Genomic DNA, 17,110 nt, shown 5'->3' with positions numbered 1-17,110 from the left:
TCATAACCTCCATCTACAGACAAGAGTACATAACTCTGTCAAGGTTTTTGACAGAATTATGGCCCTTTTTTGACTTAGAAAGTGTATTGAGCTTGGTTAAGTTTTTTGTACCACCTCACTTTATTTCAAAACCATTGGAGGTATTGCTTTGAAACTGACCATACTTGTTTACCATCACGACCTTCATCAACAGACAAGAGGACATAACTCTGTCAAGGTTTTTGACAGAATTATGCCCCTTTTTGACTTAGAAAATACATTGAATATGGGTAAAATCCACTTATTGCCTTAACCCTTTGAGATATTGCTTTGAAACTTTTAATGCTATTTCACATCATTACCCCCATCTGTACGCAAGAGAAGGTAACTCTGTCAAGGATTTGTTTTAAAAAAATTAAGGCCTTTTATCGACTTAGAATCTTGGTTAAGTTTTTAGTACCAGTCCACTTTTTGACTGAACTGTTTGAGATATTAATTTGAAAGTTGGAATACTTGTTTACAATCATGATTCCCAAACATGTCCAGGAGAAGGTAATTCTGTCAAAGATTTTATTTGAATTATGGCCATTGTTCACTTTAAAAATACAGAGATTCTTGTATTGCCTTTTACTGCAAAAACTTTTTTTATTGGCAAGCAATAAAAAAGTCGAGCGCGCTGTCTTACGGACAGCTCTTGTTTTCTTCATACATTAATCTAGTGTTTCAAAGTGCCTTTTTTACAAGCTGATATCAAATATCAAGTTGGGTTGGTTTTTAGCTCGACTTTTCTATGAAAAGGGGAGCTATCCTACTCGCCCCGGCGTCGGCGTCGGCGTCACACCTTGGTTAAGTTTTTCGTACCACCCCACTTTATTTCAGAAGTATTACAAGTATGGCTTTGAAACTTACCATACTTGTTCACCATCATAACCTCCATCTACAGACAAGAGTACATAACTCTGTCAAGGTTTTTGACAGAATTATGGCCCTTTTTTTGACTTAGAAAGTGTATTGAGCTTGGTTAAGTTTTTTGTACCACCTCACTTTATTTCAAAACCATTGGAGGTATTGCTTTGAAACTGACCATACTTGTTTACCATCACGACCTTCATCAACAGACAAGAGGACATAACTCTGTCAAGGTTTTTGACAGAATTATGCCCCTTTTTGACTTAGAAAATACATTGAATATGGGTAAAATCCACTTATTGCCTTAACCCTTTGAGATATTGCTTTGAAACTTTTAATGCTATTTCACATCATTACCCCCATCTGTACGCAAGAGAAGGTAACTCTGTCAAGGATTTGTTTTAAAAATTAAGGCCTTTTATCGACTTAGAATCTTGGTTAAGTTTTTAGTACCAGTCCACTTTTTGACTGAACTGTTTGAGATATTAATTTGAAAGTTGGAATACTTGTTTACAATCATGATTCCCAAACATGTCCAGGAGAAGGTAATTCTGTCAAAGATTTTATTTGAATTATGGCCCTTAACTGTCAATGTTTTGTATTATAGGCAAGCACTAAAAAACTTAAAAAATCTAAAAAAATTCATTCCTATCCACTTGTTCACTTTACCATAAATTATGTCATAATAAAATAATTCTTCACTAAATATCTTAATGCTCATGGCCATTGTTCACTTTAAAAATACAGAGATTCTTGTATTGCCTTTTACTGCAAAAACTTTTTTTATTGGCAAGCAATAAAAAAGTCGAGCGCGCTGTCTTACGGACAGCTCTTGTTTCTTCCTATTTTGAAATCTGTGTTACAAATTGAAAAAAAGAAATGTGAAATTATATCAAATTCCATTTTTTTTCAAAATCATCTGTAATTGATATTATCTATTAGTATAATTGTGTGATATTTGTGTTGTTAGTGTCCGTTCATCAGCATATTGTTAATATTTTACAAATAGTTCCCAAACGTTTAAGACAAAAGGGCATATACATGTAATTTACAGACGTTTAAAATATCAAAGAAATCCTCTTGCGCGCTTTTTTGCGAATTCATGGGAAAACCGCCAAAAAATATGCGCGCCAGTTTGAAGGTCAAAATATCTTATTATGTAATACACAGTTATAAAGAGATAGGATTGGTTAAGCAAAAATAAAATGGTAGATATATATAAAAAGATTTAAAAATGGATAACTTTATTTAGGGTTTATTTTATAAATAGTAAGTTAGGAAGCTATATGTGAATGAAACATTTTACCTTTGTTTATGTGCTTGTCACAGATTTGCACGTACCTGAAGTCAAATCATTATATTGTAACCTTAAACTCTATTACTGACTCTTATCTGATTTTTTGGGGTGTTTTTATTCTTTTCTTCTTTTTTTAAAAGAAGGAAGAGTTGATTTTTTTTATTTTGATTTTTAGTTTTTAGGTTTTTTTTCTTGCATTATGGCCACCTAAAAACATAGATTCAGTTGATATACCTATTTACTCGCTTTATAGCCATGAATACCTTAAAAAAATAGTTCCATCCATTGTTACATAGTAAACATGCATACCTTTCAGAAAATAGTTCCATTGTTACAAGGTTACTAATAATCAAAATAATGGAGGGGTGGGGGGGGGTGTCTCTTGTTAATTACTTTATAAATTCCATCCAGACTGTATTGTATAAATGTCATATTTGACAGGTGTGTTGACCTCTAGGTTAATCACTCAATGATTAATGGATTTAGGAATTTTGTCAATGATTATAAACATATATATTTCAAAGATTTATTTATTGTTTAGGTTTGTTGCAATATGTAACTTTGAGAGATAATGCAGGGGGTGGGGGGACTAAAATAAAATAATGTTGGTTGATTAAAGTAAATATACCTAGGATAAATCAGGTTCTGCACTGGTGGTCAGATAATTATCGTGATATGAGGTTATGTGTTGTTTCCTTGTAATATGATAAAATAAAATCAAGCAATTACTAAAATAAAGTCTATTGATATTAATAGTATACATCTTATACAAAATCTTCTCTAGTAGGAAATCTTAAGTGACAATACTGATGATCAGTATATTCCATTAGACCATAATAAAGCCAGGTCATCTCACACTATCATGCTGTCAGACCCAACCTTGTCCTTATGGATGCTTATTTACTGTGCTATGATATCCATGAAACTGCGTTGTAATCGTGGACAGTTTCCGCTTTTAGACAGGACATTTTATACTTAAAAGCACAAGTTCGTTTCACAAGTTCTACGAGGTATGAGTTAAGAAAAGATTTACAGTTTTTCCTCTTTTATGTTTAAAGGTAAAATTCTTGCACGAGAAACAACTCATTCATTTTCATTTTATCATAAAAACTAGATCCGGATATTTAAATTCAGCGTACCTTAAGGAGTGGTGAAACTATTTTTTAAGTAACAATACAACATAACAAGAATTTTCTATTTTTAGTCAGTATTATGAGTAACCAGTAGTATGCTGGGAAATTTCTTAATTTTTTTGCCGATGTCAGCAGAACGAATATCTTATGATAAAAATAAGTTTTTTGGTTTGGCGGGAATTTGAAAGCCCGCGCTTAAAAGTGTAACATAGGCTTATTTCTGTGTGAAATTTTGAAACAATTTTTTTTCTTGTTTTCAGAAAATGAGTGTCATTTTGAAATTTGCTTCTTGTTGTTTAAATGTAGTTGTTCATATTTGTACAAAGGGAAACTGTCTTGAATTTGAGATGTATTTTGGACTTTTGTTGATGAGGTGTACATGTATTTTGAACTGCTTGGTCATTGTTAATGGTTTCATTATCAAAATGCTGAAATAGGGATGCAACTGTTACAGAGTTTCCGTATTCTGCTTAAACTTCACTGATGATTTCTAGTTCATTCTCTACCCCACCTAGCCAACAGATTCTACCCATGTGACCAGTGCCGACCAAGATCAGTCGGCACATCCCTGCAGTCTGATCATGATCGGCACTTTTGGCTTTTCACTTTGTTTGTACATGTATTTTGAATTTTCCCCCTAAAATTGATGAATGCTTTTGATTAGCAAGTCTATTTAAGATATTTGGCATGGTAATGGTTAATAAATAGTGCCTAATACTACATTTATAATATCCAACCAGTCACTTCACAAATTTAGAATAGACAGATAGTTTGAGGCTCAGTCCAATCCAAAGTCACTTTACATGACATAGGAAAGTTATGTAAACTTTCTTTCATTATTTCACAGTTTATGACACAAAAAAGAAAAAGCGTTTTTATAGGGAAAGAAAGTATCAGTATTATCTTTGCCACAAATATTTCATTTAGAAAAATTTATGACCGGGCTGAAAAGTTGTAGATCTACCTGTCAGTAAATTGTAAATTTATTTATTTTATTTTTTTTTACATTATTTTTCTTCACCTTGACACTCAATTTTTGTGTCCACTCCTATGTAAATTTGCTGAATGAGGCGTGGGTGTCAAATTTAGGAAATAAATAAAAATTCTATCTCATCATGAGATATATCATTAAATATTCCAGGTGAAAGCCTATTAATATTTGTATCTTGTTACTTAAAATAGAATTTAATGATACATCCTTAACCACAAATATCTTCACAATTTTTTTAATGCTTTTTTTCTTCTCCCCTCACAATTTCATAATTTGTAAGTATCTCTTTACATGTTATAATGATGTAGGCAGATAGAGAAAAAAGAATTCAAAAAATTTCTTTCCACCTACTTACAAGTATGACCTTGAAATATCACTCATTTTAGTAGTTTTGCAGTGTAGTGAAAACAGATGATTTTTAATCTTTTAAAATAGACAAAATATTAAAATGTTCATAATGTGTTTGATTGATTTTTCTGTTCAGCTGGTTCTACCAATGTTTTTTTTAACTAAATGACCATAGCCATTATCTGGGCTGCACCTGTTGATCACCAGAATTGTTGTCTGCGTCGCACTGTTTGGGATTGTACCAGTCATATATTGTGTCTGCATGTTTAATCAGCCAGCAATAATCTGCATGGTCCCCGCCTTGTATTTGATCAGCCATCAAATTGCAGCTGCACTGCTTAATCAGCCAGCATATTGTAGTCTGCACTGTTTGATCAGCCTGTATATTGCAGCTGCACTGCTTCATCAGCCAGCATATTGTGGTCTGCTTTGTTTGATCAGCCAGTATATCATGGTCTGCACTGCTTCATCAGCCAGCATATTGTAGTCTGCACTGTTTGCTATTCAGTCAGTACATATTGTAAAAAAAGTTCCCAGAAAAAGCAAGGAATGGTTTTGTCCAGTTAGAAAGGTAAACAAGTCTAAGAATTTAAGATATTTAGTGTGGTAAGGGCAAAAGATGCATAGATAAAACAGACTTAAAAAACTTGTGTCTTTAAAGGGAGACACAGGCAAAATTTTAATTTCTTAGTTTTTAATTTTTCATTCATTATTCTGTAAATGTCATCAAAATGAATACACTAAACAGTAAAAAGAACAAAACTTTTCTCCATATAAAGAATAAAATGGTGTTTTCCTAACTTGACCCGCGTGGGTCAGGTTAGAGCGCTATGATTTCAAAATAGTTGTTACTGTGTACTCTGGAAACGTTAAAGAACATGTCAAATCAATTACTTAGACTTGTTTTAATCATACAATATCCACAACACCTGTTATTGTAACTTCCAGGGTGTGTTCAAATCACATGACTTGTTTTTAAACTATTCGGTGATTCTGTTGGCGACCAAATTTCGTTCAACATATATAGATAATTTAAGCTTCAAACCCAAAAAATAAAGAATCTATACAGAAATTCATGCTGGGACTTTAGGAAAAGTCATTTTAGGGTGATTTGAGTACAGAAGTTCATTTTTGTATTTTTGTCATTATTTTGCCTGTGTATCCCTTTAATACTGACGCTAAACTTTAAAGGGCTATAGCCCCTACAAAGAAATGATGTTAATTTCCATTTATTTTGTAGAATTTAATTGAACTTTTGGGTTTTGATGGCAGTAGAGATAGGGGATCATGGGATGGGTATAGAAATGGTCATTCTGCAAGAACTTTTTCAGTTTGTTTGGTGTCAACTCGAGTCTCTAGATTTCCATCTATGTATAATTTTGGTCACAATCTTGAAACTGTGTTTAAGTCAATTATATTGAAATTATTGGTAAAAAAAATTTTTTGAGCAAAGCGGGTAATAATCTATTGCAATTTCTTATAATATCTTTGTCGGAATATTCTACGTTGTCATGTAATTTGTCTATTATAGTGATTAGAACAATTTGTCTAATTTTTCTCGTACAGATTTGTTTAAATTCATGTATAAATGTAAATCATTTTTCCTTAATGATGATTAGTCCATTGTAAAAAGTGGCGAGTGTCCTATTATATTTTCAACTGAAATTGTCACTATCGCTTTAAAACATCTTCAAGATAAATAGTCGTCAATTCACACCATGCGTTTCATTTTATTTCATTCATGACGAAGAGACTTGTTGAAAAGGAACACATCTTGAAGGCTACGTGGCTATTTGAAGTAATTATTACATGACAGTGTTAAGAGTGCAATTGGCTAATTAGTGGCTGTATAGAGTAGGGTGTCAGAAGGCAGGGTAAAGTTTCCAAATCCATTGTGTAAACTTGCCAACCGTAATTACATGCGTTGCATTATTTCAATGGCACTGATTACGAGTTTGGATAATGTAGTTATTTTTACGCTCGTAAATCATGTTATTTAAACAATCGGAATGAACTGTTTGCAGTTCGGAAGGGCCAAAGTTTTTCAAGGGTTCTAACGATCAATGTTTTTGAGTACGCTTAAGTCTCTTTGCATATTCAGCAATTTTTGAAGAATTTTAACTTGACATAATATTTTATGGATGCAGCTGGAAGTTCTTTTGCAGAGTTCCTTTGCAGAATTCACTTGAAAAATTCATTCCTTACACTCTATTTTGTTCAATTGTTCCTACTTATTTATTATTTAAACGGATTTCCAAGTGTTTTTGACATGATGGGACTGGAAAAGTATTTTTTGAGATTATTATACCATTTCACTTAGTATAATTAATGTTTGTGTGAAACTTCCTATTATTTGCTCACTCAGTTATTCCTGAATTATCATATTTATTATACAAAATATAAAAATGTAAAAAACACTTTTAATTCAACTCTGGCTAATAAATTCTTTTATTATCACTTTTCAATTTCATTCTTAAAATATTTCTTTATTTCGAAATGTTTACTAGTTTAGACCGAATTGTTCAACCTCTTTTAACTCTTAAAATAGAAGCTTTCAGTGCCAAATACATATTACTTGAAATTATTATTAATCATGGCACACAAATTTACCTGATTTTCGTGGCATGTCAATCCAAGAGTTTCAGCTCCAACAAATTTCATGTCACCTGCTGTAAAATCATTACATTTCTTACATTTATTTAAAAAAATATACAATCAACTAATTAAAGAAGCCATAACAAAACCATGAAACTTCATGTCAACGAAATCAAATGAATTCACAGTACATGTATAAGGACTATGTCACATCTATATCCTACTTTCCTTTTGTGTTATAAATTTTGGGATTTGAGTTTAAAAAAACGTTCAGTTAACAATGGTGTGTTTGGAACTCTAAGCAAGACATCTGCAGTACATAAATTTCCAAAGGATATGACATGTACAAATTTTATTTTTATCTTTTGGTAAGAAGTGATAAAACATATGACATACAACTTTTATGTAAATCTTTTGGAAAGATATAATAAAACATATGACATATTTTGTGTTTTCTATTTTCAGTGGCGCCTTCAAGAGATCATGTATTTCATGTAACATTTCCTAAAGACTGGAAACACTCTGACATCAGTCTACTGTTTGCTCAATTTGGTAAGTCAATGAAATATTTTTCATGACTATTTGTCTAAAATTGCTATAGATGTTTATCATTTAGAGGGTATATTTTAATGTTATGGGTTGATTAAAGTTTTCTATATGTGATACCTACCCTGCAGTGTACACATGGGATTTATGTACTCTACAGTGTACATATGATATTTATGTAATCTGCAGTGTACACATGAGATTGATGTACTCTGCAGTGTACTTAATAGATTTATGTACCCTGCAGTATACACATACAATTTATGTACCCTGCAGTATACACATGAGATTTATGTACTCTGCAGTGTACACATGAGATTTATATACTCTACAGTGTACATTGAGATTAATGTTCTCTGCAGTACATATGATATTTATGTACTCTGCAGTGTACATATGAGATTGATGTACTCTGCAGTGTACACATGAGATTTATGTATTCTGCAGTGAACACATACAATACATGTACTCTGCAGCGTACACATGAGATTTATGTACTCTGCAGTGTACATATGAGATTTATATGCTCTACGGTGTACACATGAGATTTATGTAATCTGTAGTTTACATATATTTATGTACTCTGCAGTGTACATATGAGATTTATGTACTCTACAGTGTACACATGAGATTTATGTAATCGTAGTGTACACATGATATGTATGTACTCTGCAGTGTACATATGAGATTTATATACTCTACAGTGTACTCATGAGATTTATGACTCTGTAGTGTACACATGAGATTGATGTACTTTGCAGTGTACACATGAGATTTATGTACTCTGTAGTGTACACATGAGATTTATATACACTACAGTGTACACATGAGATTTATGTACTCTGTAGTGTACACATGAGATAAATGTTCTCAGCATTGTACATATGAGATTTATGTTCTCTGCAGTGGACATATGAGATTTACATGTATATACTCTGCAGTGTACATATGAGATTAATGTACTCTGCTGTATACACATGAGATTTTTTTCTCGCACATGAGATTTATGTTTTCTGCAGTGAACACATGAAATTTATGTATTCTGCAGTGTATAAAACCTTTACCATTGGTTTGCTGGCTTCAAAAACAAAGTTCTTACTATTCCTGGAAATTTGGGAGAGGTTGTACAAATGACCAGTGTATTAGTTTGAATATTACTTCTTATTATTATGCCCCCATTTTGAAGAAAAGGGGGTATATTGCTTTGCACTTGTCGGTTCGTCGTTCCATAGACCAAATGGTTTCCGAGTGATAACTAAAGAACCCTTAGGCCTAGGAACTTCAAACTTGGTATGGTGATTGGTCATGACCAGTAGATGACCCTATTTTGGGGTCAAGGAGTCAAAGGTCAAGGTCACATTGACCTTGTAAGCAAAAACGGTTTCCGATCAATAACTCAAGAACCTTAAGGCCTAGGAACTTCAAACTTGGTATGGTGATTGGTCATGATAAGTAGATGACCCCTATTGATTTTGGGGTCAAGGGGTCAAAGGTCAAGGTCACATTGACCTTGTAAGCAAAAACGGTTTCCGATCAATAACTAAAGAACCTTAAGGCCTAGGAACTTCAAACTTGGTATAGTGATTGGTCATGATCAGTAGATGACCCCTATTGAATTTGGGGTCAAGGGGTCAAAGGTCAAGGTCACATTGACCTCTTGGGTAAAAACGGTTTCCGAGTGATAACTAAAGAACTCTTAGGCCTAGAAACTTCAAACTTGGTATGGTGATTGGTCATGATCAGTAGATGACCCCTATTGATTTTGGGGTCAAGGGGTCAAAGGTCAAGGTCACATTGACCTCTTGGGTAAAAACAGTTTCCCTGTGATAATTAAAGAACCCTTAGGCCTAGGAACTTCAAACTTGGTATGGTGATTGGTCATGACCAGTAGATGACCCCTATTGATTTTGGGATCAAGGGGTCAAAGGTCAAGGTCACATTGACCTGGTAAGCAAAAAACGGTTTCCGATCAATAACTAAAGAACCTTAAGGCCTAGGAACTTCAAACTTGGTATAGTGATTGGTCACGATCAGTAGATGACCCCTATTGAATTTGGGGTCAAGGGGTCAAAGGTCAAGGTCACATTGACCTCTTGGGTAAAAATGGTTTCCCATCAATAACAAAAGACCTAGGAACTTGAAACATGGTATGGTGATTGGTTATGACCAATCAGATGACCCCTATCGATTTTGGGGTTAAGGGGTCAAAGGTCAAGGTCACATTGACCTTGTAGGTAAAAGCGGTTTCCGATCAATTAACTAAAAACGCTTAGGCCTAGGAACTTCAAACTTTGTATGATGATTGGTCGTGACTAGCAGATGACCCCTATTGAGTTTTGGGTCAAGGGGTCAAAGGTCAAGGTCACATTGACCTTGTAAGTAAAAATGGTTTCTGATCAATAACTTAAGAACCCTTAGGCCTAGGAACTTCAAACTTGGTATGGTGATTTGTCATGACCAGCAGATTACCCCTATTGATTTTGGGATCAAGGGGTCAAAGGTCAAGGTCACATTGACCATTGACCTTGTAAGTAAAAACGGTTTCTGATCAATAACTAAAGAACTCTTCGGCCTAGGAACTTCAAACTTGGCATGGTGATTGGTCATGACCAGCAGATGACCCCTATTGATTTTGGGGTCAAGGGGTCAAAGGTCAAGGTCATGACCAGTAGATACTTGATAACGCTTATTAATTGTTTGATCACTGGGTCAGAAGTCGTGCATAATAACCTTATCACATGACTAATTGGCTGCTGATAGGGGGCATACATGTTTTACAAACATATCTTGTTACATAAGAGTATCATATTATTTTTCAGGTAGTGTACATATTGGTTGGATAGATGAAGTGTCAGCTTATGTGGCCCTCAACAGTAAATCTGTTGCTAACTCAGGTAATACTACAATTCTGATGGTATCAATACATAGGGACTTGGATTGGCTATTTTTTGGTCAAAGATAAGTCCATACCCCTTGAGATAGTATTGAAGACCTTGAAATAACAAGAATTCCACAGCAGCTGATCATTGTATAGATGAGGCTTGCTTAATTTTATGCCGAGATGTGCCAAAAACCACTTAGCTTATAAGTCTGAATAAAGACATACTGCTTCAAGTTAACATCATCACCTACAATGTATAACACTAAAAAGAAACGTGTATAGCCAAGCGGTCAAGGTCAGATCACTTGATCCTTATTTGATCCCAGAGACTTTAGATTTTGTCATGTGGTCAATTGGTCTTGCTATATAAAGGAATAAAGGATGGTCAAAAATGGCTACACTTGTTTGCCAAAAGTCAAATATGGTTGTACTTGTGTGTCGTTAGTCTGATATGGTTTGCTTATATGGTAATACTTGTGTGCCATAAGTCAAATATGATTTTGCTGGAATGCCAATTTATGCCTGAAATAATGCAGAAGGTCAGCTTACAGGTTGCCATATCAATGTTACTGTATCAATGTAACTCAAGAAAAGAATGAAATGGGGAAAAAACATTAATAATTATTGAGGGACATTTTAAAATAATAAAGTGAGATTTTAAAATAATAAAGTAAGACAGAAATTGAATAATAACATAAAAGAAGTGTGTTTTTATCACAATATATTGATTAATCATTCACATAATATTCCTTAGTTTACACCTGTATGATATTTCAGTGTTAAAGACATTATGTAAGAAAGGATCTGTGTACAGAATAATGTCCTACAACGATCACAAAACTTACACTCGGCATGAACATTCAAGCCAGTACAAATGGACCAATCAGAAACCAGAACAACAGTCACATGGTCATAGCCAATTCCATACACCTACACAGACCACAGCTCCCCCTAGTGGGCATAATTTGCATGATGGGCATTCAGCTGAAGTAAAGAAAGGCACGAAAAGATCTCATTCCCCAGAGAACAATGGGACTCTTTCAGATAGTGGGAGAAAGAAGGCAAAGTCATTGAACGTAGAGTAAGTCTGATTGGTTTTCAGTTGATAATTTTTCAGACCCTTTGAAAAAAAAATTGTTTAGGAAACTTTTCACACTTGTTAGTTTATCCATACAATATCCAATACCTTAAAGAATGTTATAAAATGTCTTAATCAATATGAATTTAATTAACAATTTTTTGGCAGTTTTAATCTAACAATGTTTTGGCAGTTTTGATCCATCATTCTTTTTATGGAAAATTGTCAAGAGATAAAAAAAAACTTAAAATAATTAAACTCTTATATTTTGCAATAAGTGTCACGTAGATTGTGTATATAAGCTCTTCTTTTCAAGATTCTGACAAAGTGTGGGCATTGTTTTCTGCAATTAGTTGCTATTCAACCAGAAGTGAAAATATAGCTTAAGGAAAAGAATCTTTTTTTACAGTGCCCCAGAGTTTCAGTCAAGAATTACCCCCACATCTACCCCAGAGAAAGACGAGAGCATAAAATGGCCCGAGGATATAAACAGTTCAGGGAAAAAGATTGGTATGTGTTTGCTCATGTTGGGACATGTTCTAAAGTGTCATTCTAGTGCACATGTGTCCGTTCTTGTTTTAGGAAGTTAGTCTTTGACACAGTGTATATCCAGTATGTCGAGATTTGAAAATGCTGAGATTTTAAATTGCAGGAATTGAAATTGTGGGGATTTGAAATTGTGCAGAGATGTGACAATAATGATATTGCACAAACGAACTTCACCAAAATATAAAAGTAGGCAAGGTCGTCATTCTAATGAATGATTTTGAAAAGCAAAGATTCTCCTTGAAATTTTTCTAATAAGGGTTGGAATAAAATGTCTAACTATCTTCATGATCTTAATTATTACCTCTTGTGGCTGAGGGGTAGCCTTTAAGGGTTGAGGCATCAGAATTGCAGCAACCATTTATACCTGCGTGATTGTAAGAAGTGAATAAATGGTTTTGAATTACTGTAGTCTACACATCTCTTAGCTACAGCAGATGAGGTGGTTATGACCTCTGGTGCTGCTTTAAGTTTGTAACTACCATGGTTCGCCAAAATCATCTTCCCTGTTTAAGAACCATATGACCTAAATTGTGTTGGTGTGCCGTAAAACCAAACAGAAATAAAAGAAAAAAGTTCTTTCAATTTGGTTTACTACAAAATAGAGTGGTCACAGCGTATATCGCTTATTCATGTTTTCACTCATTTCTGCCATATATTTGCATATTAGGGTGTTACTTTTTGCACAATTCATGTGTTGTTTTCAAATTCTGGTATTAATGGATATACATATAGTGGTGAGTGAGGACAGTGGATATACCATTTAGGCCATAAGCTTGGTGATCTTGATAAGGACATTGATAAAATTAATGGCAAAAAAGGTCTCGAGGTAGCATATCAAGACTATTAAGATGTAAGTCAAATCCATAAAGGTGGGTAAATTTCATGTGGAGATGAAATTTGTCTGTGGGATATAAGTGTTTGTCTGTGAGGAAATGAGTCTGTGATGTATGTCAAGTTAGTCAAAAGACAGCCAATGACTGTAAGATATGTCAAGTCAGCAAGGAGATATGGTAGTCTTAGTCTGTGAGATACGTCTAGTAAATAAGGAGATAGGCTTATGTCGGTGAGATATGTCATGTCAGTGAGAAAAAGGCTAAAAGGCAAGTCAATGAGGAGATACACTATGTGTGAGATATGTCAAGTTAGCAAAAGAAATGCTTAGCCTGGCTATGACTAAGATATATCAAGTCAACAAAGACATAGGCTAATCAAAGAAATAGGTTAAGTTTGTGAGAAATTTCAAGTCAGGAAAAAGATGGGATAAATTTATGAGTAGATTCGTCAATTCCCTTAGATTTGTTAGGTCAGTGCAGGGATTGCTTATTGCCTGTGAGGAGATGGGATAAATCTGCAGTCAGTATGTAGGTAGTTTAAGTCACTGAGGAGAAGGGTCAAGTCTGTGTAAAGTTGTGTCAAGTATTGGAGGAGATGTGTCAAGCCTTTAAGAAGATGGGTCAAGTCTCTTAAGAGATGTGTCAAGCCTTTAAGAAGATGGGTCAAGTCTTTCAGGAGATGTGTCAAGCCTTTAAGAAGATGGGTCAAGTCTTTCAGGAGATGTGTCAAGCCTTTAAGAAGATGGGTCAAGTCTTTCAGGAGATGGGTCAAGCCTTTAAGAAGATGGGTCAAGTCTTTCAGGAGATGGGTCAAGCCTTTAAGAAGTTGGGTCAAGTCTTTCAGGAAATGTGTCAAGCCTTTAAGAAGATGGGTCAAGTCTTTCAGGAGATGGGTCAAGTTTTTTGAGGAGATGGGGTCAAGTCTGTTAAATTGCTAAGGTCTATAAGAAGGTGGAATAATTCAAAAGAGATATCTCTTGTCATTAAATGACTGTTTTTTGGCTATAATAAGAGATAGGAGAAATCTTTGAGGAAGTTGATGGTCTGTTAGGAGAAGTGTTAATTCTATAAGATATGTCTTTTCAGTAGGACATTAAGCAAATTTTTTGACAAATTTACTTAAGGCTGTGAGCATTTTGTTACATTTATGTAGAGATAAGTAAAGTCTTTGTGGAGAATACATTTATATTGTCATTGTTTCGTTGTATTATAGCTTATTCAATCTTTATTATAATTAATACAGAAAGTAAGATGTCATGAATCAAACATGTTATGTGTGTTATTCTTCATATAAATGGAATCAATTCATTTTTAACCAATAAAAAACAAATAAAAATTTGGTAAGAAAAATACTTCACAAAAAAAGTAAGACAGCAGATTTTTGAAAGTTTTTGTTCATTCAAGATTAACATTTGCACTTGTAGCCTATTTCGGTACAAGAGACCTTGTCCAAAAACTTGTTCAAAAGCTACACGTGCCCTTAAATCTTTTATTTTAAAGGTAAAGTCGGTCAAAATAACAATGGTATAATTGCATTATTCATTTCATTTCTCTTTGTGCAAGATGACAGATTTTTACCCCCCCCCCCCCCTTTTTTTTTAAAGATAATGGGTTAGCGATTATTTTAAACTTTTGCCAAATGGTATTGTTTTACAGGTAATGTGGACGAAAAAATATTTTATATTGATTTAGCATTTAGCAAACACTTCCAAACAGTGTAAATATTTAGTTTAATATTTAATAATCTTGTTTTAATGTGACATTATCAATCAATCACTTATGTTTGTAATGATAAGGAGGAATCAAAAGAGAATATCTGATGATTGATGCATATTTTTATTTCATTAAGAAAAAAAAAAAAAGATAAAAATTTAAAATTGATATTTTCATTACATGTATATGAAGATTAGTTTCAATACCAAATTTCAATACCAAATTTCAGTACCAGGCTACCAGAGGCCTTACATAGATTGACCTTTCTAATAAAGTAGGGGCTAAAAAGTATTATTTATGGAGATATCTGAAAAAGTCACCATACAACATTTAAGCTGAAGCAGTCACTATCATTTTAAACAGTGTGCATGTAACTTGATGCACAAATAAAAATAAAAAATTGTCATAACCTTGATAACTGCCTTAACAGAAATGTGCCAATGTCCAAACACAGCATTAAAGGGAATGTGAATCAAAATGGCCAATGTTAAATTTTTGGCTTCCTCAACTTCAGCCAATTAAATTGAAACCACTTTTAATGCAACATGCCTCCTGATTAGCATAGTAAATTTTCAAGAAATCTTCCTCACATGAAAGAATCCACATGAACCTGCAGAGATGAGGGCCAAGTCGTTTAAAGTCGACCACTTTACATCTGGCCAGGGACACCCTTTCAAGGAATCAAATATTTTGAAAACAAATATATTATATAGTACAAGAAATGAAACTATATTCACATTTCGTTATATTCAAAATTTGATGGAAGGTATTAATTTTCTACCTGAAATTTTGTGCTGTTACTGACTCTATGGCAGAGTGGTTAGGGTCCACTTGCCTCACACCTCTGTAGGTTCAGGTTCAAGCCTGCAGGTGTCTCCTGATTCTTTCATGTGTGAAAACCATCCAGCTTTCGTGGTTGAGGGGTTAGAGTCGATGACTTCTAATCCAGTTACCTCTCTGGCGTGGGTTTGATCCCCGGGAGATGCTTTGGTAGTTTAGCGCGGAGGAAGGTCGTCTAGTACTGGTGTAACTCTCCAGGAATGATGGTTAGGAAACTACTCGCCTATATGACTGAAATACTGATGGGAAAAGGGGTAAAATGAAACAAACAAACAGCTTGCCTATGGAAGTCTCTGGTTCCACTTAGGTGCTCATTCGTGCCTGAAATAATGCACGGAAGGGCATCTGAGGTGTTCCTCCACCTGTAAATCTGGAAAGTTGCCAAATGACAGATATCATGGTAGTGCAATGAAAACCCCAACCAACAAATGAAAAGGTGTCTAGGTAATTTCTGCACTTTAAATCTCTTCATTCTCACACATTGACAACATTTTATGCAAAGAAATAACTTTCAAGTTTTCATAAAAGTTTTATTTAAATCTGGATGTGTTTCGCTTTAATGTTAAAATATGGTCTTACACAGTGATATTAAAGCGACCTGAAGAAATCAACCAAGGACCAAAGGAAAGTAAAGGAAAATACAATGGAAAGAAAACCTTCCATGGAAGAAGAAACTTAGAAGGAATGAAAAATTTCAATAAAAATAACAAGAATAAGACACATGATGGGAAGAAAAAATCATGGCATAAGGGCAAGAAAAATGGGGAAGAGAAAAAAGATGAAAAGATTGAAAAACCAGAGTTTACAATTAAAGAGGAAGATTTTCCTCCCTTAGCATAGTTGGTTCATGTTTGAAGGTATTTGATGTTCATTGGTGATGGATGTTACAATGGTTTTATAATACATGGCACCTGTTTATTTTTAAATTTTCACCTTCCTGAAAAAGTTAGTCACTATTGTATGAATACATACATATGTATGATTATGTATAATTGCTCGAAAATTTAGTAAGCGGAGGATGCTAGGGGTGTAGATGGTAGCTTGGGCCCATCAACAGGTTCAGTCAAACTGAGCTTGCAACATTTTTAATTTTGTCACTTTGGTTGCTCTTAAAGTTTTTTTTTGGTTTTTTATAAAGTCATTAAGACTGTTAAATTTATCAGATTTATTCAATCTTTACCTGGTTATTAAAATGTGTTGTTCGGATGCGCAGGCTGGTCTGAATCCATGCTGGTCGCAAACGCACTATGTTGGTTTTGTTGTGACGCGGCTCATATATATAAAAAAAATAGTGCATTCATAACTATAGGTTTATTACTTCCCAAGTTGCTGTGGGCGAGTATAATGATTATTGGAGGTTGACTGCAAAACTGCAGAAACTTATATGAAATAAAGAAGGACTTACAACAGTTTTGCGA

General features: G+C 34.0%; 1 protein-coding gene across 1 annotated transcript in view; it reads left to right on the top strand.

Annotated features, from left to right (window-relative positions):
• Positions 1 to 16,549, top strand: part of LOC132719375 (poly(A)-specific ribonuclease PARN-like) — a 31,004-nt gene extending 14,455 nt beyond the window's left edge. The window contains exons 7-11 of the mRNA XM_060703140.1: positions 7,718 to 7,804; positions 10,618 to 10,692; positions 11,457 to 11,760; positions 12,167 to 12,267; positions 16,276 to 16,549. Of these exons, the coding sequence (XP_060559123.1) occupies positions 7,718 to 7,804; positions 10,618 to 10,692; positions 11,457 to 11,760; positions 12,167 to 12,267; positions 16,276 to 16,532 (824 nt within the window). The 3' untranslated portion in view covers positions 16,533 to 16,549. The remainder of the gene's footprint in view (positions 1 to 7,717; positions 7,805 to 10,617; positions 10,693 to 11,456; positions 11,761 to 12,166; positions 12,268 to 16,275) is intronic.
• Positions 16,550 to 17,110: the final 561 nt, after the last annotated feature.

This window comes from Ruditapes philippinarum, unplaced genomic scaffold (assembly GCF_026571515.1).
Source record: "Ruditapes philippinarum isolate M1 unplaced genomic scaffold, ASM2657151v2 ctg196_1_1_1_1, whole genome shotgun sequence".
In the NCBI taxonomy this organism is placed as follows: domain Eukaryota; kingdom Metazoa; phylum Mollusca; class Bivalvia; order Venerida; family Veneridae; genus Ruditapes; species Ruditapes philippinarum.
Note: the sequence above shows the minus strand (reverse complement) of the source record. Positions and strands in the feature narration are given on the sequence as shown.